General features: G+C 45.9%; 2 protein-coding genes across 2 annotated transcripts; one reads left to right on the top strand and one right to left on the bottom strand.

Moving 5' to 3' along the window:
* The first annotated feature begins 561 nt into the window (after positions 1 to 561).
* Positions 562 to 9766, top strand: LOC118251380 (GPALPP motifs-containing protein 1-like). The gene is made up of 4 exons (XM_050714388.1): positions 562 to 779; positions 4591 to 4725; positions 7953 to 8148; positions 8613 to 9766. Exons 1-4 carry the CDS (start codon positions 714 to 716, stop codon positions 8723 to 8725), a joined length of 510 nt encoding a protein of 169 aa, XP_050570345.1. The 5' UTR covers positions 562 to 713; the 3' UTR covers positions 8726 to 9766.
* Positions 9767 to 15361: 5595 nt separating this feature from the next.
* Positions 15362 to 27580, bottom strand: GPALPP1 (GPALPP motifs containing 1). Its single transcript, XM_035553437.2, has 8 exons — positions 27486 to 27580; positions 24630 to 24774; positions 23506 to 23601; positions 19927 to 20035; positions 18895 to 19029; positions 18494 to 18658; positions 17869 to 17964; positions 15362 to 15693 (listed from the first exon to the last, which is right to left on the bottom strand). The coding sequence occupies exons 1-8, from the start codon at positions 27538 to 27540 to the stop codon at positions 15475 to 15477; spliced, it is 1020 nt and encodes a 339-aa protein (XP_035409330.1). The 5' UTR covers positions 27541 to 27580; the 3' UTR covers positions 15362 to 15474.
* Positions 27581 to 27675: the final 95 nt, after the last annotated feature.

Raw genomic sequence — 27675 nt, 5'->3', positions numbered from 1 at the left:
GCCCCCCAGTACAGGAGAGACCTGGAGGGTGCAAAGAGGCTGCAGCCAGGCTCTTTTCAGGAGTGCCCAGTGCCAGGCCAGGGGCAGTGGGCACCAAGGGGCAGGCAGGAGGCTCCCTCTGAGCACCAGGCAGCACTTGTGTGCTGGGCGGGCGGCTGAGCACTGGCCCGGGCTGCCCAGAGAGGCTGTGGGGTCTCCTCCTGGGAGAGCGGCACAAGGCACCTGGACGGGGTCCTGGGCACCCTGCGCTGGGGGGCCCTGCTGGAGGAGACCCCTAGAGCTCCCTGACCACTCTGTGGTTCTGTGATTCATCTAGACCACTATGCACAGGCCACTTAGGAAAATGTTGTAGGAGTCAGTGTTGGAACTCTGGCTGTAGCTTGACACCCATCTTAGGGGCCCGAATGAAACGAGGTCAGTGTGATGTAACTTTTTAATGAACAGTTTCGAGCACTTGGGCTTTCCCTGTGCCGTTTCACCTAGCTTATTCCCTATTTCCCGTCCCCCCGGCCGCCATTTTGGGCGTCCCCGGGGCCGGGCGGCGGGGCGGGCCCTGGGAGCCTCCGCCCCCCGTCTCCGCCGCCGGCGGCCGGAGCAGTTTGGGCGCCGCGGGCCGCCGTCGGTGCGCTGGGGCTGCGGGTCCGGGTCCGGGTCCGGGCGGGAGCAGCGGGAGCCGGAGCCGCCTGGGTCCGTCCCGGCCGTGCCGCGGCGCCATGAGCGAGAAGGGCGAGCTGGACCTGAGCGGGGCCAAGCACAACACCGGCATGTGGCTCGTCAAGGTGAGCGGGGGCTGCGGGAGAGCCCCGTGTTTGACGGCGGGGAGTTTGTACTAGCAGCCAGGGGAGGTTTGCTGCCTTCGTAGTTTTTTGTATGAACGTTACTGTGGTAAAGCCAAAGTGTGTGAAGGAGAAGAGGGGGTGGGGAGGGAGAAAGAGCTAGCTTGTAGCTTGAAGGTTAGGGAGATGAGCGGCAATCCAGGTGCTCACCTGTCCCATAAGCTCTGGGTTTTTGGTGCTTACCTACCTTTTCTCTCTCCAGGGCAGCTTCTTTCCAAGCTAGGAGAAAAGTTGCAAACACCAGGCTGTGCCCTGCAGTGTGTGGATGTCCTGTTTCTTAGCTTGGTGTGACCCGTTCTTGTAGGAAAGCTGTTGTTCTGTGCTACCTTTTCCAGACCTGTCAAAGCAAACATTCCCTATTAAGAGCAGCTCGAGTGGCTATTTGTGGCTTTTCAATGTTATTTGAAAAGTTCTAGTTTAAATACATGCATGTGAACAGGTTTTCTTCCCCTTTGGAAGGGATGTTGTTTATCAGTGTTATGCGGAAGTCTAGTACTTGTAAATTTTCCAGAGGTATTCGTGCATCAAGGTAAAGAGCAAAGCTTATCTTAAAACGTGTAAGTGAGCCATCAGGAGAATGCCAGAACGCCCATCTTCTTGCTTGCCTTAGCAAGGACTCAATGTCCAACACCAAGCAGTTATTCTTTGCTATCTATGAAATCCCAGCTGTACTAAAGGAAAGCTTAATTCATGGTAAGCTAGAGCTTTTCTTGAACCCCCCTCTGGCCTGGGTTTGGGACCTCACCGCTGCCCTTGCCATGGCCTGAGCTCATGTTCGTGCTTGTGGCTGGCTTTTGATTTCCCCTTCTCAGATCCTGATCATAATGTCACTACAGCAGGGCTGTACTGGTTAGGTTATCCTTGAGTTCAGAGACCATAATGACAGTAATTCAGCTCACGTCATGTTACGTTTGACTGCCCAGAAGCTCAGAGAGTGGAGATCATCCTAAATCAAGTCTCTGCCTGATGCATTGTGAGGATTCTGTCACCTGGATATTTCTGCAGGGGATAATTGTTTGGGTTTTCATAAGCTTTGAGGAATATGATGGCAGATTATTAAAAGAGCTCTTTCCAGTACAGCAGGCACAGTTTGTAGTCTGCTTTGAGCTGTGCTCACCATTGGAAATAAATTCTCACCTTGCTGTGTTCCTGGAGATAGCTTAATTATCACACTGCTTGCCGAGTTGCTGTCCAAGACCAAATCAGTGACGTTAAAAGGCATCACAAAACCTTTCTTCTCCCTTCCCTCCTCCAGTGGAAAACAAACTTAAGATGAGAGCAGTTTTCTGCTGCTGTGCCTTAAAGGGCAGTGAAAGTGTAGTGCGAGACAAGAAAGAGCAAACGCGGCTTTGGTGCTGGAGAAAGAGCAGCGTGTGTTTGGCCTCAGCTCCCTAAAGGAGGGCCCCTGGTACCATTCCGAGGGATCTGTATTACCTGCAAAGGGCTGGCAGGTGGCAAGTGGCACCTCGGAGAAACCCACAACCTTCTTGAGAAGCACCTTGTAAACCTGCTTGTGACAATTAATTTGTATTTCCACTGCCATTCTTTTTATTTCTAAGATACTGAAAATGTTTAACCCCCAGACGCTAAAGGACATACGAGGGAGGAATGAGACAAAGGCTGCTCTGAAAGTTTAATTTTGATTTGTATCTGCGATGTGTGTCATTCTCCAGCCTCCTACAGTGAGAGTTGTCATAATCTATCATGAAGAATGATCATCTGACACTTCTAAGATACACATCATCTTGTATCTCCAAATAACGATTAAGCAATTTATCATCATGACAGATCTCTTGAGGTAGGGATGTCAAAACTGGTCTGTTCCTGTATTTTACAAACAACAGAAAAGCCTTTTTTTTTCCCTGAACAGATCTAGCATCAGCTTTGCTGCATAGAACTTAGTTTATGATACTGTTGTTTTTTTCTTCTTGTTAATATATTTTTTTTCTAACCTTTGACTAGGATGAGTAATTTTGTATTTTGTTTTAATCTTATTTCGCTATTTTGTATTTCAGTACACCTTTAGGGACAGCTTATTCCCTGCTGACTCTTGACTTCGTATCGATTTCCCCTTCAAACATGGGGCTGTTTTTTTTAATGTTTAATTGCATCTCGTTTGAGTCAGGTGATAACGGAGTGAATTGAACTTGAGACTAATAAGAAAGGAAATGAGACGTGGTTCCTCAATTAAAACCCAGCATGGATTGTCTTTCATCCTTAACTACTTTACAACACTATTTATTATGAAAGCTTTATATCTTTGTAGTTTTCCATTCGTTTGTACACAGAGAGCAAATCGTTTTATTAACTTGGCTTCTCAAGGTAGTTATTGGCCTTCTCCACCAGCTCCTTCTTTAGAAAATAAAGATAGAAGAAATCCAGTCTCCCCAGTCTCTAAAAGCGCTATTGCAGTGGTAGTTAGCTAGTGAAATTTGGCTTTGTAAATCCTTTGGAGAAAACTTACAGGAGAAATTGGTGTTACCTACTTGCCTTGGTCATGTTTATAAATGCCTGGTTATCTCTTCCCATCCTCAGCCTTTCAGAGCCTTTTGGTGCAACTGGTAACATTTGAATTTGCTACGCCTCTTTTTGCGCCTTGTGGTCCGTACATGGCTGTGTCTCGTGCTACCTGCAGGCTTGCCTTCTCTGCTCTTTTTACAGCTGCTGACTCCTGCAGGCAGATGGAGCTGACTGGCTTGGCTAGCTCGGACCGGTCTCATCAGAGCACACCAGGGTAGCAAAAGGCACGCACAGGAGTCATTTCACACCTGCTGTTTTCTGACTTCCTCAGCCCAAAGCCCTCAACAGCAGCAAGGTGTGCCGCCCATGAGCAGCCTTGAGCATTGAGCTTGAACTAAAACTTCTTTGCTGCCACCTCGTGTTCCCAAGTAATGCTCTGTGCATCCGGAGCGTACAGCCTTGTTAGCATCCTGCTCCCAGTGCTCTGCCACCCACACTCAGGCTGCATCTTTTTGCTTTCGTAGATGTCAGCTCCTTAGCTTTGCTTCCAAGGCACTGCAGCATCGCCCGGTTCTGCCTCTTGTCTGGTTCTGCCTCTCTCCAGGTCTGCGCTGCTTTCAGCTCAGAGGCACCCATGAGCTTTCTGTATAACCCCTGGCAACCCCAGAGGTTCTTCTTCACATCGAGTCCTGTTCAAAGTCAGCTCTTTCAAAAGCTCTCCAAATAATGTCATTGTTCAGAAAGCAGTACCAACAGCGATTGAAGAAGCAAATGACAAAAGCAAGTGATTAGACTGTAATTAGACTATAGATGCCACTCTAGTTCTTAATCTTCCTAGCATCCTTACAGAACATGAGCTCAGAGGAAATTCTCCGTGCAGTGTGAAATTGGGATCCTTATGGTGGGGATGCATCCAAATGTTGCTAGTGATAATGAAGCTGGGAGCACCAAAGCTGTATGTCTGTGTGTTTCTGATCTGTCTGCACTCTCAGGGGCTCCACGGCTGTGTGCAGGGCAATGGGCAGTAGCAGTACTCGGTGTTGCCACTGTGTTTACCAGTGGTTTTGCCTCCGATAAGAAATAAGAGGTGCTTGGGAGCCTGGAGCCTGAGTATCCATGTTCAAGTGCTAGACCAGGTCTGATACGGAACTGTAATCTAGGCTTGTGTTATCTGACAGGCAGGGGCGTTAGGCTGATCTGCTCCTCTAGACAAAATAATTGCAGTCCTGTGAAGCTCAAGTGTTTCTTCAGGGTCTTATCAGCGTGACTGAGGGAAATGTTTTGTTTTTGGAAGGTAACAAGTAGCAGCGAGGAAGACGACAACATTATAGGCCCAATGCCTGCCAAAGGACCAGTGGAGTCTGATGTGACTAAAGAATTTGAACGCAGAGCTCAGAGAATGAAGGAAAAACTTACTTCAGCAGACAGCGTAAGTTGTGGTTTTTCACTAGTAGTATTTTGTTGCGGGAGTGTATTTGTGTTTCTCTTTGCCTGCCTGCGTCTGCGTGAGCCCTGTCACTGCTGTGCTCATGATGCTAAGTGTTAAGGCAAAAAGAAGTTCCTGATTTCTGCTGGAAGCTGAAAGATTCAGACAGTAGGTTTTGCTTATCTGCTTGTGGTTCTTACACTCACTTTCTTGCCAAGCAAGTTCCCAGGGAATCATGGATGACAGAACTTCCACCGGAATTGAAAAGCTTTGGAGGTGGCCCAAGAACATTCAAGAGAAGAGCTGATGACAAATCAGGCATTGGATCTATTTGGACAGATATTGTAGCAGACAGAGAGAAAAGCCAAGGTGAGCATTTATTCATTTGTACATTTATTTGTATATATGTAAAATATACGATCGCTTTATATGTCCAAATATATTCATGTGTATTTATATTCATATAAATATATATACATATATGTCTATACACATACTGCCCTCAAGTACATATGCAGATAGTTATTATATGTGTTCCTGGTACTCTGTGAAAACAAAGCTGAGCTGTTCAAAGAAAAAAGTTCTTTTCATTTTTTTCTCTAACGAGTGACCAAAACTTAGTAATGGAGACTTAAAGATGAAGGAGAGGAAATAACTGTTTTAAGTGACATTGGTATTTGTTTACTCCCTCACCCTTCTGCAGTAGCCAGTTATCATCAAATTTCCGATGCATGTGTCCAATTTCTTCTTCATCAAGCTGAGCAAAAACTATCTTGTGGCCTCAGCACTTCAGATTTAAGTAAAATAAATACAGATTTATCTTTATTTCAGACATTCTGATAACCATAGTGTGTAATTTGCTTGTACTCATCAGGAAAGAGAAGAGGCAAAAAAGCCATTTAACAGTGTGATTGAGAGAACTGTTTTATTTTTGGAAGGTAACAGATAGTAGTGAGGAAGAAGACCACCTTATCGAAGGGTAGTGAAGAAAGTGTATTATCTGGAAGAGACAAGAGACTTGCTGAGCAGGTGACTTCCCACAATGTAAGTGTAACAGCAGCATGCTTCCTCGTAGTGCATTTCCTTCCAGTCTTCACTCTCTTCTTGTTCTCCTTGCTAGCACTGCTGCTTTCCATGGTGATGCCACTGTGGTCTTCCCTTTTTGGCCCCAAACCTACTGTTTAAGTCATTAGGACATTTGCCATGGACTTCAAGAAGAGTGGGATTGCATTTTTAAGCTGCTGCTGGAAGCACTATGATAGACTGTGGTTTGTTGTGTAGTGTCTCAGTTTGTGTCTGTATATTCTTTAAATTACCCTTGCATCAGGACTTGTTTGCTGGAAGTAGATAACTTTGACTCAAATATTATCCCAAGTATCCCAAAGAAAAAAAAAAAGTAAAGGTTGAGCTGTTAGGAAGACACATACAGTAATCTAAAAGGAGCTTCATGGGCTAAGCAGATCAATGCTGTCATCAACTACCTCGCTTTAACAGCATTATTACATGAAATTTTTCTCAATCTCTGCAGAAGCATGTAACTTTCACAGACAGATGTTGATTAGTAAAAACCTGAATTCCATGTCAAATTCCCTCTCACTTCTCTGGCTGCCGACCCTGTATATGGAGCATTGCCTGCCTTACAGCTGCTCTAACCTCTTCTTCCTGGGTTTTTATGGCCTGAAGCCTTATGGAGGGAAGTCAGGTTTCTTGAGAGTATAATTAGTTTGAGAACTGCAACCTTGGCTTATATTAAAAGCTTGGAGTTTATCTGTCACTTTTAATAATTTATTTGTAGTTCATTAAATCACATCCCTTGACTCTGAGGCTTACAAATCCAGAGCTATTAGCGTAGTTCAAATTTCTTCTGTATTTACTGCCTCTACTGTTGTTATGAAGGTAGTAGAATAACTTATGTAAAGCTATGCATTTTGTACTGTACAAGTTTCTTTTGCTCTCCTTTTTCCTTTTCTTTCTCCAATGACTGTAGTCAAGGACACTTTCCTAAAACAAAAGCTTTAATTCATGTAAGAGTTTGTCAGAGTTACTTAGCTAGTTCTGATGCCATATACATTCTCTAGCGCAATTCTGTCAGTGTTGATTCAGTTACACCGTGTGTTAGTATTGTCCATTTTCTGTTTTCCATGAGAATCCTTTCTTCTGTCATATATGAATTCTTACTGTGTGTGAGGAACTAAGGGTTTGCACAGAGGACAAAGGGAAGATGAACCTTCTGAACAAAGATGTCGTGTTCATGAGAAAACAGAGCTGCTCATTTTACACTCTCTCTGATGAGAAAATGGGTTTAACTGGCCTTTGGGCTGCTTTGTAGTGATTGTTTGGAGAGTCTGAGGACTTGACTACATAGGGATACATAAACACACTTTGAGCAAAGTAGGGGCCACGTAGTCTTGTGAGAGCACCGTAAAGGTTCAGGCTGGAAATGAGGAGACATTTCTTCTCAGAAAGAGCAGTCAGGCACTGGGACGGGTTGCCCAGGGAGGTGGTGGAGTCACCGTCCCTGGGGGTGTTCAAGGAGAGGTTGGACGTGGTGCTTAGGGACATCATTTAATGGGTGACACTGGTGGTAGGGGGTGGTTGGACCAGATGATCTCGGAGGTCTCTTCCAACCATAATGGTTCTATGATTCTGTGCTCTTTATCAAACACAACTGAAGTCCCCAGCTTTGCAAAACACGTGTTAGCTGAAGCCTGTGACTATGTCCTGAGGGCTTGTGGCAGGTGACTCAAACACCAAGAAGTTAAGAGTGTGAGGGTGAGAAGAGAAAGGTATCTAGCTTGTTCCTGCCCCTATCAGTGACCAAAACCAGATGGTTATGGAAAGTGTACAAGAAAATGCGCATGACTTCTGGATGTTTGTCTTGAAACATTGCTTCTGTTTCTACTGTTTATGGCAGAACATCTTGTATATCTCTTCTGTGTTGTTTTATAACTTACCTTCACTGGATGTGGAGATTGAAGCACATCGTGGGTATTCTGAACGTCAGTCACAGTGAGTTATGGGTGTTGTACTAGGCATAGCCAAGGCTAATTACCTGTGCTTTCTGCACTCTGCATGCTAAATTGACCATTCTGTTTTTCTGTTCCTAAGCTTTCTTCTTTTTTGGGAATTCTTAGACTTGCTAATTCCTGGCCAGTCTTTCCACTTGGAAAGGTTGCATTGTTAACATTTTGTAATATGTTCTTCCCTCCTCTTTCTTCCCATTTTTACAGGAGTCCAAGAGATCAGAATCTCTCCTGGACATGCATCAGAAAAAGCTGAGGAGCAAAGCGTCAGAAGAGAAGACCAAACCTCAGGAGAGAAGGCCGTTTGACCGAGAGCAGGATCTCAAAGTCAATCGATTTGATGAAGCGCAAAAAAAAGCCCTTATAAGAAAATCCCGGGGTCTGAATAGTAAATTTGAGCACGGTAAAGGCAATATGTTTTTATAAGATAAAAGCGTGAAGCTTTTTGGAAGTCAGTTAAAATTTGAATGCTTAATTTTTTTTAAGTATTTTTCTGTAAATATTTGTATGCATGTGAAATACCCGGTGGGTGAGCGTAATTTGAAGACATGCAGCCAGCACAGCTCAGCTGGGGTTGTGTGGGCAGCTGCAGCATGGGCAGGCTGAGCACCACACAGCTAGCTCAGGCATCCTGGTTTGCAAAGAACGATCTCCATGCCCACTTGTGGAAAGCCGACTGCCTTGAGAAATTAGTTCATGATCAGGTGTTGCTATATACTTAACTAGTATCACAAGCACAGGGAGTAGTTTTCACTTGTTCAGACAAATCATTAGCAGGAACGTTTGCACAAATGAGGGCTGTTTGTATTAAGATTTTATTGCTGTTAGGCTCTTCTTTTTCATTCTCGTTCCCTTGTCCAAATGCAGGACATGTCACCAGGCACTGCAGGTGGCCAAATCTCACCATCCAGCTGCGTTCCTGTTTTCTTGCTCCTGCTGCAGCCCCAGGTGGTCTCTGGCCCTCTGCGAGGATGTGCTGAGTGGAGGCTGTGGGCTCTTGCTCCAGAGGAGAGCTGCCAGGGGAGCCCCGACAGCAACTTTTTGGTTAGCGCGGTGCCCATCACGTTGCAGTCGCTGCCCCTCACTCCCTGGGATGCACGGCTCTGATCAGCAAAGCCTTAATGTGAGTCAGGAACGTGTTTTCTCTCATCTGCTTAATCTTTTCTGTTCTTGCTGCTGTTGTGAAGCAGCCTCTCGAAGACTTGATGAAATCTGCGTTGCGAGTTAGGGGAAAATTGGAATTGTGGAGAGTTCAAATGAAGCTTCTCATTGCCTTGTGTAAATTGAGCGAGCTTCTGAATTGTGTTAATACACAAACTAATCTCTTCTCACCAATGCCAAGCTGTTGCCTAGAACAGTCATTAAAATAAACAGCGACTCAGTAAATTGCAAACTCTATAAGCTTTTGTGTGAAGAGATGAGCTGTCCTCTACAATTTGGCCAAGCAGAAATGTTAGGGGTGATTTTTTCAAGACTCTCTTTAGAAAAAAAAAAACAGAATTTATTTCATGGAAGGCTCTCGCTGTAATTAGTATGTAATGTTTCTGGTAAGCAGCTCCCCACACCTGTTTAATGGGCTTCGGTGCTCCTCTGCCCCGCCAGCCTGCCCAGCGGCTGCTTGGCTTGAGGCACACCAAGACACACCAGTTTGTAGCAAGATGTCAGGAAGCTTTTCTCGGAGGTGAAAAGCCTGTTAGCCGAGATGTTAAAGCATTTGCCTTTGTTTTGTGCCGGTGCAGACTTTTATTCACATATTACCACAAAAAAAAATAATCTGTTTGAGAGTAAGGTTCACTCCTTCTGAGGTGTCAAATAGGTGTGGAAGGCAATTCGTGGTGAAGGCAGTGAAGAGAAGGCTAGCAGGTGGTGAGTAAATGCTGCAGTGGGTGTCTAAGGGGAATTTTAAAGAATATTATATGCTAATTAAAACAAACAAAAGGAAAAAAAAACAACTTCTGAGTCTGCCTTGTTACCAAGGAAAAATTAAAGGCAGAAAAGACATTTTAAGAAAACTCACTGTATTTTTTTTCATCTATCTTCAGGGCATATTCCGTACTGAGCTACCTTAATGCTTGATCCGGGAAAATTGTGATAGATTAGCAATACTCTTGCCTGAGAAAAATTTCTGCTTTCCTAATTCGAACACCTGTTTCTGGGGAGTTAATGTGTGTTAAATAAACCCAAAGCCTCATTTGGAACAACAGTCTAAGGCATTTCTCTCTCTCGCCGTTCTCCAGCTTTGTCGGGGTAGCATGGTGTACCTGCACAGCTAGAAAAGTGTGTGAATTTCAGCTAACGTATGGAAAGCAGCTGGAAAAAGGACGTTATGTGGTGCCTCTCAGCCAGCAGCTTTAGGTTTTTCTCAGCTGCTTGTTAACAAAGACAGCGTCTCATTAGCTGAAGTCAGCAAGGAAGGAAAGCACCGGCCCCAGTTGACTCGTTCCTGAATGACACATCATCCCCATGTTTCTGACTCTGTCTGCGGAATGGGAGGTGGGGACTGAGCAAAAATTCAGGCAAATGTGGCATTTCTGTTGTCTTTAATCCCGGCGTGAAGACTGCTGTATTGCCCATGCAGAGCTGGTCTTCCACAGCAGCAGCACTTCCGCATCCCCCTGCGGCACCAGCACTACAGCAGGTGAGAGCCCTTCCTCCATCAGCCCATCCTCCTTCCTCGTGGGTCTGTTTGTCTGTCATCTTACACTGGTCTTCAAACCAGTAACAAATCCCATTGCTCTTGAAATTATACCGATTTTGAATCAGCGTGGCAAATTGAGCCTTTAAAAAAAAAAAAAAAGTCTTTGAGTGGGAACTTAAGGTCTCTAGGAGACAGCAGCTCAGACTGTTTATCACTTTGGCAGGAGCAGCTGCAGCTGTGACTTCTTCCAAACAAACAATCCAAACATAAATATGCAAAAGCAATTCTCATAATCAGACTTTTTTTTTAAGAAAAAAGAAGATTCTTGCCCAGTTTTTCAGCTGTTTAATGTTGTCCTTGCTTGCTTCACTTCCCAGGATTTTAACCACTGTTGCTTGCATGTGTCCGCATGACCAGGAGCTCGATGACTTCCTGGCCTTGGGGCAAGTTACATATTCTCTTTGTCCTCCCTTGACTTCCTTTATGATGTACGGAACATTACGAAAGCCCCATGGGTAGGCGGCCACCTTCCTTAGCCCAGGCAGCAGCCCCTTTCTTAGCAGGATGATCTCTGTGTCAGCTGTGCCCCTCTCTCAATGAAAAATTTGCAAAATTCACATTAGGAGATGCTGAAGACACAAATGTGTAATACCATAAGCTCTGCCATGAAATATTACTGGGAAGAGAAGATTCTGGTCTTTCCTGTCCATGTTGATTAAAGATCTATCCGAAGATTGCACTGTTAAAGCCACAGTGGCTGTGCACATGTTCAGGCCACCAGATTTCAATCCCATTAGATGCGTATCTGCATGGCTTTCATTCCCACCACTGGTGACATAGTTTAATTAATGTTTTCCAGAGGCCACTCCCTGGAAGAGGCAAATGGCCAAAAAGAGCTGGGAATACCAAAAGAGGTTGCCGCAGATCCTGGGAACCTGTGATTATATGCATGGATCTCAGTTTTCGTTGTAGAACGTGCTGTATTCCCTGTCCCCAGGGTGGCTGGGCACATCCAAACAGCAGCAGAGTGGTAGCCTTGAAAGCACTGCATTTATTTGCTAGTGGGGCTTACGCTTGGAAATTGAAGGGTTCTTCTTCCTTTTTCCATAGTACTTGGAAGAAATATATATACACACACATATTCATATATATATTTATGTAAATGCTTCTGTAAGCTACTCATTCTCTATTGGCAACAAAATGTGTGAGAGGGCATAATGCATCTCCCCCACTGGCTCTCGCTGGAGCTAACGAGGCTGTGGCAGCACATAAAGCCCGAGGTTGAGATTCTCCCTACTCCCGGCCTCGACCTGAAATGCCAGCCTCTGGGACCACACGCAGGCTGCCGTTGCTCCAGACCTGCAGCTATTTGCAATTCTAAACACAGCTGCCCAGCACTTTCTGCTTGAATATAATATAAAGTATAAGGTATGCACCGCATAACGGATCTGTATAAAATACCCGCGCTGCAGGCTGCTGGACGTGCAAGTCCCCAAGGCTCCCAGCCCTGCTGCAGGAGCTCATCCCTCTTCCCTGCTGGCCCACTGGCCCAGCGTGACATCGGCTGTGCCCACACAAACCCAACCAGAGCCCACACCACTGAAGGCAGCGAGAAACAGGTTTGAATGAGAACAAGACTGCAGTGATCAAATGCAGGCAGGACTCAGGCAAGTTTACAGACCTCCCTCTTTTATGTCTGTTTCCCTCTTTTTTTCCCCAAACTCTTTCCCAACCCACCTCAATCCCTTCCTTTCGCCACCTTTAATCCATCCCCCATCATCTGGTACTGTCATGAAGACTCCTTGAAAACACCCTGTAATAAGGCTTATGCAATCCCAAACATATTTTTCCCTCCGCATCCCATAAGGAGTCCCATGCCCATCATCACATCCTGAATATCTTTGGAGATAGTTTTGAGTCTACTCTTGATAACTTCTGGTCTCTTCTCAAAACAAACGAACAAACAAGAACAGAAAAAGAAAAAAAAAATCCAAAACCAAACTCCAAATATGCCCCAAACCCATCCCCATCGTGGCTTTTTTAAAATCAGGATACACATATTCTTGGGACCACCATGAGATGCTGGATGTGTTCACAGCTGCAAGGCTGGATGCGATCCACCGGAGTCTGATGAAAGAGTTGTGTCTGTGAGGGCACTGTCCTCACCGATGTAAAGTCAGGGCAAGGGAGGGAATTTGGCCTTGATGCCTGGGACAAGCCACCTTTGTGCCCATCTCCAAGGAAGATTGACCCCAGCTCTGCTCTAGATGTCTCTGTGACCCAGCGCAGTGGAGCAGAGCTGAGGATGTGGGGGCAACAGGTCTGGAGCTCCCCCCGGGCACCCTGTGGGCACACTCAGAATATTTCCACGTTAGCTGTTGTTCTCTCAGGCATGCAAAAAGCATTGCCCTTCTTGGCTAGCTAGGTGCTTGCCAGCAATTCAAAAGACAGACTGCCCTATCTGAGATGTCACACTGAGCCTGCTTTCAAGCCACCTGAGCAATGCCTTGCATAACGAGCCAGGGTTATACTCGGCCTGGTGCTTGTGTAGTCTCAGACGTTGTATGGCCTTTACTGTTGTGCAACACACTTCAAGGAAGATGTGAACCCACACCGCAGAGAATTCGGACAGCAATAGGCATGACCAGAGGTCTAGAAAACAGGAGCTAAGAGACCAAATTGAATGACCTGAGGTTGCTGAGCACGCTGGCGACAAAGCAAAGGGATCTGTCTCAGTAAAGGGATAAAGTGAAACTGCAGAGTTGAAGGTAATAAAATGCTTTCCACGTCCACAGTGAACAGCAAAGAAAGAATGAGCTCCAAGTGCAACAGGGGAAGCTTAGTCTAGACGTTCAGAAAAGCTCCCAGTGCTGGGGAACGAGTCATACACTAGGGCACAAAGGGCCGTACAGAGGGGATCTAAGTCCAGCAGCCGTTCTCAGAGCAGACCCAGCCGCACAAAAGCCAGAAACGGTCAGTGCCCGAGACTCCGTCCCCTCTTGGGGCAACCTGATCCAGTAATTTCTCACCTCAAAAAAGGTGACTTTTTAGAGTCACCTATTGGTAACTTCTCTCGTGGCAGCTTTTCAAACACCTTGTCATCCACCTGTGGTGGTTTCATCCCTGTGAGGAGCGTCTGATTCACCAGAGGGCTGTGCTGCCATCCCGAGGGACCTCGACAGGCTGGAGAAAGGGGCTGACAGGAACCTCCTGAAGGCCAACATGGAGAAGTGCAGAGCCCTGCGCCTGGGGAGGAGCAGGGCTGGGGGCGGGCGACCTCCAGGCTCTGGGAATGACCCCCGAGTAGGTGAAAACCCACCCAAGTTCCCCTCCCATCGCAAACGACCTGGAAGCACTTCAGAGCCATGACACCACTATTTCAAAACCTTATTAAACCTAACAGAAGGGAAGCATACAGAGCGCATACACACGGTACAGTACTAGTTACGGGTATTTCTATTACAGGCACGCCAAAGCACCCTGCTTACCACCAGACACCATGTCCCAAGGGTGAAGCCCAGGCCTCACACATTGCCACCTTCTGCAGCCACCAGGGCCAGCGCAGGCCGGGCCTGTTCTGGGCTCCGAGGGGCCCAAAAAAGATGCTTCGGGGCCTGCCAAAGGGGTTTGGGCCTTTCCTTTAACTTGGGGGAGCTGGGACTTTGGGGCAGGCTCCCCTCCTCCCACCAAAGACAACCCCATCAATGTTGAATGCCCCAAAGGCCCGCAAAAAAAAACAAGCTGAAAAGGCCAGTCCCCCACAAAACGCCCAACCTCAAAAAGGCCGGTCCTCCTCTAAGAAGGATCCTAAGCCACCCCAACTCCCCAAAAAAGGGAACCCAAAAGACCCAACCCCCCAAATTCTGGCCCCCTAAAAAGACCCCCGAATAAGCCCAATGCCTCAAAAAGCCAATCCCCCTAAAAAGACCTCCTTGAAATTGACAGCCCCCAAACGGTTGGCTCACCCCCAAAAAAGAAAAAAAAAAAACACAACTCAATGCCAATATGACAAGCCCCCCCAAAATTCCAACCCTCAACACCCCAAAAATGCTGGTCCCTTATAAACTGTCCTAAAAAAACCCTTCAACCTCAAAAAGCCCCCTAACCCCCTAGAAAAAAATGCCAAAATGTCAGTCTTGAAAAAAAATCCCTCCAAACCCCCAACCCCTAAAACACTGCCCCCCTCAAAAGACCTCTAAGAAAAAACGCTGTGCACCTGGGGCTCAACAGCAGAGGTCGCAGCAGGGATCTTAACCTTCAGGAGCACTTCAAGAGCTGAGAAAGAACCCCATCCCATTTGGCTTGGTCTAGAAAAGGCTGCACGTCATCCACTTCATCATGTGAGCATGCCAACGGTAGGGGAGCAATTCTTCAAATTACACTAACCCACCGGGTATTTCACATGCAAAATGGGCCACACTTCCAAACAAGGTGCTAGGGCCTCATGAATAAAGTTGTGTGTTTTAAATAAGTAACACAACTCGGTTTAGCAGCCACACCTGTAAGAGCTAAAGAACTCTAAGCATGGAGGTACATTTTTAAAATATCAAATTTATTTCCTTTTCGATACCAAAGAGCCGTTCTGCTCTGCAAAGCAGCTGACAAAATAAGCTTTAGGTTGGTTAAAATTTCACATAGAATCTGCTTAAAAGAGAGAGATTTTCTGATGATAAGCCCTGCAAACAGGAGTTCAAGTTTCTCTTCATCTATACCAGCATTTTATAACAAAATCTGCAAATCCTGAGGCTTTGCTGCTTCTTCTGCTACCACTGTCTCTTCCTGCTAAAATACGGAAATGATTTGGTGTGTGTACAGCTTAATTAATTCTTTTTTACACTTAAAAAAAAAATCTAGCAAGTTCACATTATTTCTTTTTCTTCCAAAGTTTTTTTTTTTCTTTTAAAAACCAGCACTTTCCTTTATCAGTTTAGCTTTAGTACAGATGGTCCTCCATAGTAGAGTATTTACAGACAAGTAATACTAGTTAAACATCAGGATATTTATTCTGCGTACAAATATTTACAGAAAAATACTTAAAAAAATTAAGCATTCAAATTTTAACTGACTTCCAAAAAGCTTCACGCTTTTATCTTATAAAAACATATTGCCTTTACTGTGCTCAAATTTACTATTCAGATCCCGCGATTTTCTTATAAGGGCCTTTTTTTGCGCTTCATCGAATCGATTGACTTTGAGATCCTGCTCTCGGTCAAACGGCCTTCTCTCCTGTGGTTTGGTCTTCTCTTCTGACGCTTTGCTCCTCAGCTTTTTCTGATGCATGTCCAGGAGAGATTCTGATCTCTTGGACTCCTGTAAAAATGGGAAGAAAGAGGAGGGAAGAACATATTACAAAATATTAACAATGCAACCTTTCCAAGTGGAAAGACTGGCCAGGAATTAGCAAGTCTAAGAATTCTCAAAAAAGAAGAAAGCTTAGGAACAGGAAAACAGAATAGTTAATTTAGCATGCAGAGTGCAGAAAGCACAGGTAATTAGCCTTGGCTATGCCTAGTACAACACCCATAACTCACTGTGACTGACGTTCAGAATACCCACGATGTGCTTCAATCTCCACATCCAGTGAAGGTAAGTTACAAAACTAATGCAAAATGAGTAAGTAAGATGCTCTGTCAAGATTAGTAGAAACAGAGGCAATATTTCCCAAGATCTCAAAATCATAGAATGGTTGGGGTTGGAAGGGACCTTAAAGATCACCCAGTTCCAGCCCCCTGCCATGGGCAGGGACACCTCCCACCAGACCAGGTTGCCCAACGCCCCATCCAGCCTGGTCTTGAACACCTCCAGGGATGGGGCAGCCACAGCTTCTCTGGGCAACCTGTGCCAGTGCCTCACCACCCTCACAGTGAAGAATTTCCTCCTAACATCTAATCTAGATCGCCCCTCGTTTAGTTTAAAGCCATTCCTCCTCGTCCTATCACTCCACTCCCTGACAAAGAGTCCCTCCCCACCTTCCCTGTAGGCCCCCTTTAGGTACTGGAAGGCTGCTATAAGGTCTCCCCATGGCCTTCTCTTCTCCAGGCTGACCATCTTCATGGCCCTCCTCTGAACTTGTTCTAATAGGTCCATGTCCTTCTTGTGCTGGTGGCCCCAATTCAGGTGAGGTCTCACAAGAGCAGAGCTGGCTCATGTTGAGTTTCTCATCAAGCAACACCCCCAGGTCCTTCTCCTCAGGGCTGCTCTCAATCCATTCTCGGCCCAACCCCTATTTATCCTTTGCATTGCCCCGGCTAAGATGCAGGACCTTGCACTTGGCCTTGTTGAACACACGAGGTACAAAGCTTCCTCTCAAGCCTGCCCAGCTCCCTCTGGATGGCATCCCTTCCCTCCAGTGTGTTGACTGTACCACACAGCTTGGTGTCACTGGTAAACGTGCTGAGGGTGCACTCGATCCCACAGTCCGTGTCACCAACAAATATGTTAAATGGCGCCTGTCCCAATACTGGCCCCCAAGGAACACCATTCATCACTGATCTCCACCTGGACATTGAGCCACTGACTGCAACTGCTTGAGCGTGACCATCCAGCCAATTCCTTACCCACCAAGTGGTCCATCCGTCAAATCCATGTCTCTCCTACTTTTTGAGACATGAGTATTGTGAGGGATAGCGTCAGATCTTTTGCACAAGTCCAGGTAGATGCTGTCAGTTGCTCTTCCCCTATCCACCAATGCTGTAACCCCGTAGTAAAAGGCCACCAGATTTATCAGACACAATCTGCCCTTAGTGAAGCCATGTTGGCTGTCACCAATAACCTCATTATTTTCCATGTGCCTTAGTAGAGTATCCAGGAGGATCTGCTCCATGATTTCGCCAGGCACAGAGGTGAGACTGACTGGCCTGTAGTTCCCTGGGTCCCTCCTTGTTCCCCTTTTTAAAAATGGCGGTTATGTTTCCCCTCATCCAGTCAGTGGGAACTTTACTGGACTGCCATGACTTCTGAAATATGATGGACGGTGGCTTAGCAACTACATCCGCCAGTTCTTTCAGGACATGTGGATGTATCTTATAACATTCCATGGAGTTATGGAACGTGACCTAAGGACCTTCAGGTTCCCCAGATGGTCTTGAACCTGCTCTTCCCCTACAGTGGGCAATTCTCCCAGTCCCTGCCTTTGCCTTCTGGGGCTTGGGCTATGTGGCTGGCATTTGTGTGTTTTATTCTGCGATGATATAGAACAAAACCCATAGCTTTATGTAGAAGTTATTCCCCTACCTTCATAATGATAGTAGAGACAGAAAATACAGAAGAAATTTAAGACAGTATGCTAATAGCTCTGGATTTGTAAGCCCGTAAGTCATGTAACTTAATGGTAAATGTGCTAATGACTTAAACAGTAGGTTTGGGGCCGAAAAGGGAACACCATAGTGGCATCACCATGGAAAGCAGCAGTGCTAGCAAGAACAAGAAGAGAGTGAAGACTGGAAGGAAATGCACTACGAGGAAGCATGCTGCTGTTACACTTACATTGTAGGAAGTCACCTGCTCAGCAAGTCTCTTGTCTCTTCCAGATAATACAACTTCGTTATCCTTACTGGTTGACTTTTTTGTCTCTTCTCTTTCCTGATGAATGGAAGTGAATGACTACAGTTATCACTACAGTTATTAGAACTTCCAAAGTAAAAAATAAAATAAATAAAATTTATATTTATTTTGTATTAAATCTGAATGGCAGAAACCACCAGGTATTTTTTGCTGGATAACTGGAAATTTGATGACCTGATACAGAGTAATTGACTACTGCAGAAGAGAGAGGGAGCAAATGAATAACGATATTACTTCAATTGGTTATTTCCTATCCATCATTTTTAAGTCTCAATTAAGGAGTTTTAGCAAGTCATTAGAGGAAAAGCAAGAAAATATTTTTTTCTTTGAACAGCTCAGCTTTGCTTTCACAGAGTGCCAACAACACATATGATAACTGTCTGCATATATACTTGAGGGCAGTATATATGTGTATATATACAAAATGGTATATACAAACATAAATTCATATATGTGAATATAAATACGCACATCAATATATTTATATATAAAGTGATCATATATTTTATATATATATAAATACATGTACAAATGAATAAATGCTCACCTTGGCTTTTCTCTCTCTGTCAGCTGGAGTATCAGTCCAAATAGATCTATCACCTGATTTGTCATCAGCTCTTCTCTTGAATGTTCTTGGGCCAAATCCAAAGTTTTTCAGTTCCGGTGGAAGTTCTGTCATCCATGATTCCCTGATAAGCTGCTTGGGTTCATCCTTTACAAAAGAAAGTAAGGGGGGAAAAAAAAAGAGTGAAAAAAAACCACAAGCAGATAAGCAAAACCTGCTGTCTGAATCTTTCAGCTTCCAGCAGAAATCAGGAACTTCTTTTTGCCTTAACACTTAGCATCATGAGCACAACAGTGACAGGGCTCACGCAGACGCAGGCAGGCAAAGAGAAACACAAATACACTCCCGCAACAAAATACTACTAGTGAAAAACCACAACTTACGCTGTCTGCTGAAGTAAGTTTTTCCTTCATTCTCTGAGCTCTGCGTTCAAATTCTTTAGTCACATCAGACTCCACTGGTCCTTTGGCAGGCATTGGGCCTATAATGTTGTCGTCTTCCTCGCTGCTACTTGTTACCTTCCAAAAACAAAACATTTCCCTCAGTCACGCTGATAAGACCCTGAAGAAACACTTGAGCTTCACAGGACTGCAATTATTTTGACTAGAGGAGCAGATCAGCCTAACGCCCCTGCCTGTCAGATAACACAAGCCTAGATTACAGTTCCGTATCAGACCTGGTCTAGCGCTTGAACATGGATACTCAGGCTCCAGGCTCCCAAAAGCATCTCTTATTTCTTATCGGAGGCAAAACCACTGGTAAACACAGTGGCAACACCGAGTACTGCTACTGCCCATTGCCCTGCACACAGCCGTGGAGCCCCTGAGAGTGCAGACAGATCAGAAACACACAGACATACAGCTTTGGTGCTCCCAGCTTCATTATCACTAGCAACATTTGGATGCATCCCCACCATAAGGATCCCAATTTCACACTGCATGGAGAATTGTCCCCTGAGCTCATATTGTCCCGTGCCCCCACCAAGAAAAGAGCAAAGCCTTGAATTGTAGGTCAGTATTTTCACTCTAGCAGGTTGCGTTCCTTTTTAATGTTTTCAAAAATCTGAACTTTGCTAAGATGTTCACTTGTGAAAGACACGACACGACGCACCAAAGTAAAGAAAGGAAAAGCATCTGGAAGAACCACTCTGACTACCATTTAGGATGCCTGCATCTCTTGCATTCCCTGCATCATCCGTCTAACAGCAAAATCACAACACACCAGACCAGCCTGCTTCTTTTTTAGGCTTACTTAAGCTGCTGCATTCGATGCAGGCAAAAATAAGTCAGACACCTGCTGGTCTAAAATTAAACTGTCATGCAGAAAAGCATGCCTAGCAGACTTCTTCGGGCTCCTACCTGTTTAATCATCACTAATACCTTACACTAAAACAAAAGACTTCTGTCTTCACAAACCTCATTGCAGAATTTGGAGGAAGCTGATGGTCCAGGGGAACATCTGTTATTCCCGGTGTCCTCTGAAGACTTCCTAAAGCCAGGTGGTAATGCAGGACCTATAATGGGCCTCAAGTGGGAAGAAAAAAAAAATATATTTTTCAATTTGGAAAAAAAAAGCAAAGGAAGCAACATAGCCAACATGGACGGTACATTAAATGACAACATTTCCTGCAGGAAAAATTTAGAATAAGTAAATTTATAAATAAAAACCAAACTTTTAAGAGAAGAATAATTCTCCTTCCTTCCCAAGGCAAGCGTGCCTCCTGTGAGCACACCACAGAAGTAACTGAACTCGTAAGAACGGTCTCTCTCCATTTCCCATGAGGACCTCTGCAGGTAGCCAGAATGCAAGAAAACTGGGAAAGTTGTGGCACATCGTCAAGGAAATCCCCTTCTTTTCTTCCCCAGCTTCCTTCGCCAGATTCAACAGCAAGGAAAGGTGTGAGGCCAAACACACGCTGCTCCTTCTCCAGCACCAAAGCCGCGTTTGCTCTTTCTTGTCTCGCACTACACTTTCACTGCCCTTTAAGGCACAGCAGCAGAAAACTGCTCTCATCTTAAGTTTGTTTTCCACTGGAGGAGGGAAGAGAGAAGAAAGGTTTTGTGATGCCTTTTAACGTCACTGATTTGGTCTTGGACAGCAACTCGGCAAGCAGTGTGATAATTAAGCTATCTCCAGGAGCACAGCAAGGTGAGAATTTATTTCCAATGGTGAGCACAGCTCAAAGCAGACTACAAACTGTGCCTGCTGTACTGGAAAGAGCTCTTTTAATAATCTGCCATCATATTCCTCAAAGCTTATGAAAACCCCAAAGCTAATAGAAACCCGAACAATTATCACCTGCAGAAATATCCAGGTGACAGAATCCCCACAATACTTCAGGCAGAGACTTGATTTAGGATGATCTCCACTCTCTGAGCTTCTGGGCAGTCAAATGTAACATGACGTGAGCTGAATTACTGTCATTATGGTCTCTGAACTCAAGGATAACCTAACCAGTGCAGCCCCGCTGTAGTGACATTATGATCAGGATCTGAGGAGGGGAAATCAAAAGCCAGCCACAAGCACGAACATGAGCTCAGGCCATGGCAAGGGCAGCGGTGAGGTTCCAAACCCAGGCCAGAGGGGGTTCAAGTTGAAGCACCACTGCCCCCAGCCGCTGGGAAGAAGAAACAGCTTCAATTTTCCTCTCGTCCTTTCTCTTTTCTTGTTAAGACCACGTTTTAGGTTCCCAATGTTAAGAGACTGAAGTTAACCCCATACAGGTACAGCCAGAATCATCCTTTAATTTTAGTCAGCAAGCACCTTTAACTTGCAGGCTAAGGGAGCTAAACCAGACTCTACTAAAAGATTTCTATCCAAACATATAAGAACACCAAAGTTGCGGGTGCCATCTCTGCAACCTGTGAAAAAGAGCAGGTCTCAGGGACTCTGCCCTGTCTGTCACAGCACAGGGGCTCTTCTGAGGAACAGCAAAATGGTTCCCATGCTCACCCCTCCCACGCTCGCCACTTCTGTGCTTCCTTCTCCACACGAGTAACCCTGCTGCTCAGGTCCTTGCTCAGCAGCACGAAGCTGGCACATCCCTGAGGGATCCCTGGGCATCCGGAGACCCTCGGGACAGGTGAGGTGGCTCTCATGAGATATATTTTCCTGCTGTTGGTGACTTTGGTACTTATCTGTGTGCATTCGGAAGAAAAGCTCTAACTGACCATGAATTAAGCTTTCCTTTAATACAGCTGGGATTTCATATATGCAAAGGACACTTTCTTGGTGTTAGACACCAAGTCCTTGCTAAGGCAAGCAAGGAGACGGGTGTTTTGGCATTCTCCTGATGGCTCACTTACTTTAAGATAAGCTTTGCTCTTTACCTTGATGCACGAATACTTCTGGAAAATTTACAAGTACTAGACTTCCTCATTACACTGATAAACAACATCTCTTCTAAAGGGAAAGAAAATCTGTTCATATATATATATATTTTTTACAGTGGAGTGATTCAAGTAATTTTGAAAAGCCACAAAGTGCCACTCAGGCTGCTCTTAAATTGGGAATGTTTGCTTTGACGGGTCTGGAAAAGGTAGCACAGAACAACAGCTTTTCTACAAGATCATGTATGTCACACCGAGCTAAGAAACAGGGTGACATTGCAAGGCACAGCCTGGCATTTGCAACTTTTCTGCTAGACTGGAAATGAGCTGCCCTGGAGAGAGAAAAGGCGGATAATGCAAACCCCTGAGCTTATGGGACAGGGGAGCACCTGGATTGCTGCTCATCTCTCTAACCTTCAAGCTACAAGCGATGCCTGTTTTTTTCCCCTCTTTTCCTTTGCACACTTTGACATAACACTTCACCCCTTCAGTATTCATGCAAGAAAGCAGGAAATATACCTTGGCTGATATTAAATCTACAAGCGTTTCTTTGTGGTGCTCTATTAGGGACTGCTTTATTTTTTAGTGACGTTTTATAACATTCGAAGAACACACGGGGCATATGAAATGTCAGGAAGAGAGCTGGTTCCTCCTGGAGCTGTGAAAGCACCCAATGAGCCCACTGAGCAGCACGCCCCACAATTACAAGCGGTTTCCTCAGTTTCAGCGAGGCACAGTCAAAAAAGGTATGGAAAGGATACTTCCAAATAACCTCAGCCAAACACATTCAGGTTTTCTGAACTGCTGCTGAGCTCGGCAGAAGGGTATCCAAACTAACCCAAATCCCACCGTGAGAATTCCCTGCAGACAGCACACGCTGTACACAGCCTGACAGCACACTGAGCCACCTCCCTGGAACTGAGCGCTCGTACCCGACGGGCACGGATGGACTGATTTCATCTGTCAGCTCCCGAGGGACAGCTCTGAGGAAGGTTAACAGGGAGCGAGGGCCTCTGCTGCGCCTCCTGTCAGCGAGCGCCTCCTTGGCAGCGCTGCTGTCCCATCGCTTATCATTTCAAGTTACAGAAGGAAGGGCAGTGAGCGATGTACAACCAGGGGGCTGTGAGACACAGCGTGAATAGAGAACCCATCAGCAGGTGTCTTTCCTAAGTGTGTCATAACTACCTGCCATTAAACAGGGAGCATTCCTGCAGCCCCGCACTGCTTTACCCCGCACAGAGGTGAACTTTGGGTGGTTGGACCCGATGATCTCTTGAGGTCCCTTCCAACCCCTACAATTCTGTGATTCCGTGAGCTGCCCTGCTCCCTCCCAGCCCAAGAAAGAAGTACAGACGTAGGTGTCCTTGTACCAGCAATTTGTTTTCCCTGCACTGATCCAAGACCTATGACAGAAAACAGAAGAAATCTGACGCTCAAAATACACATCTGACAGTTCACGTTTTCTTTTTCTCTCCGGCCTCCCAAACGGTACTGTCAGGGCCGTGCATTCTGTTTCAAGGGAACGCTGTTCTTGTTCTCACAATGTGGAGGAAGAAATTCTAATCACCTGAATCTGCAGTGTACAATTGAAACGTTCTGTAGCAGTGCCACAAAATATTTTATCTAAAATAATCGTGTTCCTGAATATAATTCCATTTTAATTACCTCTCTGGAGAATCATCCTCTTTTTTAAATCCGGGAGGAAGAGCAGGCCCAAAAAAGCCATCATCATCATCGTTCTCCTCCATTCTTTTTGGCTTTCTGCAAACACAAAGATTTCACTTACTAATTACCTTGACACGCATAGCAATTATCTACACTTTAAGATGGGAAAAAAAAGAAAACCAACAAAATGATTTCAGTCTTATGTACGAAATATCTCGCTGCTACCAAGGAAACAGTACAAAAGGATCCAAAATAATTTGAAGCAATTAAAAACTGGAGACCATAAGCTTCACTCCAAAAATGCTCTGACATTTAAGAAAAAAAAAAAACAGCCAACATGAGGAGCGCTTTTGCAGTAGAAGGAAGTAGAGTATCATGGTAAAATACCATTTTCTAGTCACAAAGTAATTTTAAATTCAGCACACTTCTTTGTACATTTTTATACGCCGTCTGCATTGTGGCTGGTAGTTTTCCCAGTTCAGTTCTACTGAACTGAAAAGCTGCTGAGTAAGACAGCAAGAGGAAAGTGAGCAATATTTACTCTAACACTCTCAGACGGAATGATGTTCTTCAAGACCCTTACACAAGGTCTAAAACAAACACACAAGTTTTTAGCACAGCAATCATGAGTCATCGACCCCCCGAAATGAGAGCATGTGCAGACTCTTGTTATTTACTGAACAATTTTGATTCAAGTTGGCTTAACTGAATGTGTAAATTCATGCCTCTAAATAGTTCTTATGATTTTATGAGTAAGTGTGCTAGAAACAAGGCTAAGCTCAAGTACGACATACTTACACGCATTGTAAGCGGAGCCTGTCCTCAGCACAATCAAAACATTAAGGAATTTATTACTTTAATTGCAGAACAAAATTCATACACGAAAATACACAGACCAGATTGCTCTAAATATCCTAATTCCACCCTACCAAGTCACAGAGGTCGGCTGAGCATTCTTGACCCCGAAGAACACAGAGACCATGCCACCACGTTTTATGTAGGTACAGGGTTTACCTTTTTGTTTATGTAACACAGTTTCTCCCATTTGACACAGACACATTTCAGTCGCTATTTCTGCAACATTTTACGACGTAATAACACAAATAACCTAAGAACTGACTCACTTGGGCATTGAAGCTCCTTCTGGCTCCTCTTCGGAGTCTCCATGTGCATCTCTGGGTAGGGGAAGAGATTCTGAGTCGTCATCACTGTCAGGACTTTCTGAGCTACTGCTGCTTCTGTAGTCCGGAGGCAGCGCTGGTCCTGCAACTGAACACCCAGAGGTATGCACAATAGTTATTAAACATTTCAAACAAGTATTGCCTGTCTTGGTACTCCCAAAACACACATCTACCCAGAATTAAGTTTATTCAGTCACTGCTCTGTTTAGGATTTAGAGAAGATACCTAAACAAACGTATAAAAATTGTATTACTTCATTCTGCATCATGCAATGAACAACCCTCCCACATCACGTCAGTATCTTACTAACACCCTGCTGTGAGGTGTCTTCTGTTCGTTGGTTATCTTCTGGAACAGGAGCAGAAAGGCCTGTTGTACTTAATGGGATTTACAGTGCATATGGTATAAACTGGTGTATTTCAAATAACTGATTATATTAATAAAGCAGTTGAAGCTGACTAGTAAAGAGGCCCATAACTTTTATACACACAGCACGGGAGGCCACACATTACTGGAATTTAATTGCCCTCCTGCTCTAGGAATGCTCTAACAATTAGGGTTATTCTCACTCCAGTTTTAGTCATGCTAAACCAAGGAGTGAGAAAACAGCAGGCACAGAGTTAAGGACTCGGCTGAACAAGGGCTGATTTAACATCGCGCAGCGCAGACACCATCCCTCCTTTTAATATTTCGAGCGTCAAGCCTGAGACTGACGGGACAAAAAGATGCCTGGTGGGGAAAAGGCATTGTTAGCTTTATGAACAGGGTTAGATGAAAAGATGAGGTGCGATAAAACCACATAAATGAAGGGTAACAGGAAATTACCCCTTCAGCTGAGGGTTTTTTTTTTTTTTTTGATGGCACAAAATGGTACCTGATGCAGGCTGAGGTTCCATTGTTAGCTGACGAAGGCTGGGCGAAAACCGAGACCTTCGAGCGAGCTTTACAAAGCTTTTACCTGTCTTTAGCAAGAGACACAGAACAAGGGCAGTTTACTAGTTTATGAAGCATCCAGACAGATCTGCCACTTACTTTCTTCTCCGATTTAATGGGATGGACCTTAACCAGGACATACAAACCTATTTCAGTACCAAGAAGGAAAAGAATATGCCAAATAATAAAACACCCCACCCTATAAAAGTAAAGTAAGTTCAGGATAAGAGGGAACAAACACGAATAGTAAATAAACGGATATAAAGACTCAAAAAGTCTCTGATCACGGTCTGAGAATTTAAGGTGGAGGCTGGTCCCACTGATGTGCTGACCAGCATCAATGCTTCCTAGCTCAGTTCCTCCACACTATTCTTCTCTCTGTTATGCCAAGGAGCACGCCTGTGTGGGCTGTGCAATAAACCCGAGCAGGGAATTTAACAGGCATAAGAGTAACACCGCTAAAAGCAGCGCTCCCCTGGAAGAGCTGCTTGTTTGTGGAATTACAGCCAAAGTGGTTCGACTACGAAGAAAGTAAGGACAGAGACGGCTTCTGGAAGGAAACTGGCATTTAAAGCCTGGGGAGCGGGGAAGGAAGAGTCAGTTGGATGCGGTGAAAGGAATAAAGGAGAAAGGCTCGGGAGAACGGAGAAATGCAACCACAATGTAGGTCAGGCTAAGCTGAGCGTCTCACAGCTGCTAGAAGCAGCCGTCCTCACATTGTCGGCCTCACCACAGACACGGCCAACCCCCTCCTCCTGCTTCCCTGCTCTCCCCCCATTACTCGCAGCCATTCCCCAGCACCTCCCTGCTGCTGGCGCCAGCAGCGCCAGGTTCAGGCCAGCTTCACAGAACCGCCACGAGGCGGGGGGCTGGAAGGGACCTCCGGAGCTCACCGGGTACAACCCCCCTGCCACAGCAGGTTCCCGAGAGCAGGCTGCCCAGGCAGGCGTCCAGACGGGCCTTGAATATCTCCAGAGAAGGAGACTCCACAACCTCCCCGGGCAGCCTGTCCCAGGGCTCCTTCACAGGGAGGGGGACGAAGTTCTTTCGCATCTTGGTGCGGAACTTCCTGGGCTCCATCTTGTGGCCACTGCCCCTTGTCCTGTCCCCACAGACCACTGAAAAGAGGTCGCCCACATCCCCCCGTCTCCCACACTCAAGGTATCTGTAAGCGTCGACGAGCTTCCCTCCCAGTCTCCTCTTCCCACGGCCCAACGGATCGGCGGACCTTTTGCTGGCGGCATCCAACAGGTGCGCGCTGCGACAGCCTCCCTCCAGGCAGACACACCGCAGAGCCGCGGCAAGCCAGGAAGGCACCCGGGTTAGGAGTTACAAACCCACATAAAGAGCACTCAAATATATATATATATATATATATAAAAATATATTTATATATTATATTTTATATATATATATATTTATATATATATATATATATATATATTATCAATATATAAAAGAGCACGTATATACATATATCTATTCGGGCTTATTTTCTTTAAGCCCCCTCTCCAGGTCCCAGGGGAACGGGCCCCCAGGCAGCCCTGCGGGCTCAGCGCGTGCCGGGACCGAGCGACCGAGCTCAGGCGCTGCCCAAGCCCTCGCTGGGGTGAAGCCGCGGCCCTAACGATGTTAATTACTCGCTCGGCGCCCGGTTAACGCATCAATTATCGCCCGTGTCGCCTATCGCCGCGCTGCCCGACACGCGCGATTAACACCGACGCGAAGAGGGATGCCAACGCAGCTCTACGGCACCGCGCGGTCAAGGCTTTTCCCCAGCCGGGCGGCGACATGACGCGGGGGCGTTTCGGTCGCGATAGGACGCGTCGCGACATAGCCCCCCCCTCCCCCCGTCCCCCGGCTCACCGCGGCCGCAGTCCTCCTCCGGGTCCGGCGGGGCGGCGGGCAGCTCGCGGGGCATGGCGGCCGCCGGGGGGCGGGGCCGGCGCGTGCGCGCCAAGCCCGCCCCGCCCCTCTCAACGCGAGGCCACGCCCACCCAGGGCGACCACGCCCACCCCCCGTCCCGACCGCGCCCACTCTGTGTGTGACCACGCC

This window comes from Cygnus atratus, chromosome 1, assembly GCF_013377495.2.
Source record: "Cygnus atratus isolate AKBS03 ecotype Queensland, Australia chromosome 1, CAtr_DNAZoo_HiC_assembly, whole genome shotgun sequence".
Lineage (NCBI taxonomy): Eukaryota > Metazoa > Chordata > Aves > Anseriformes > Anatidae > Cygnus > Cygnus atratus.
The sequence above is the reverse complement of the archived record's forward strand: the minus strand, read 5'-3'. Positions and strand labels throughout refer to the sequence as shown.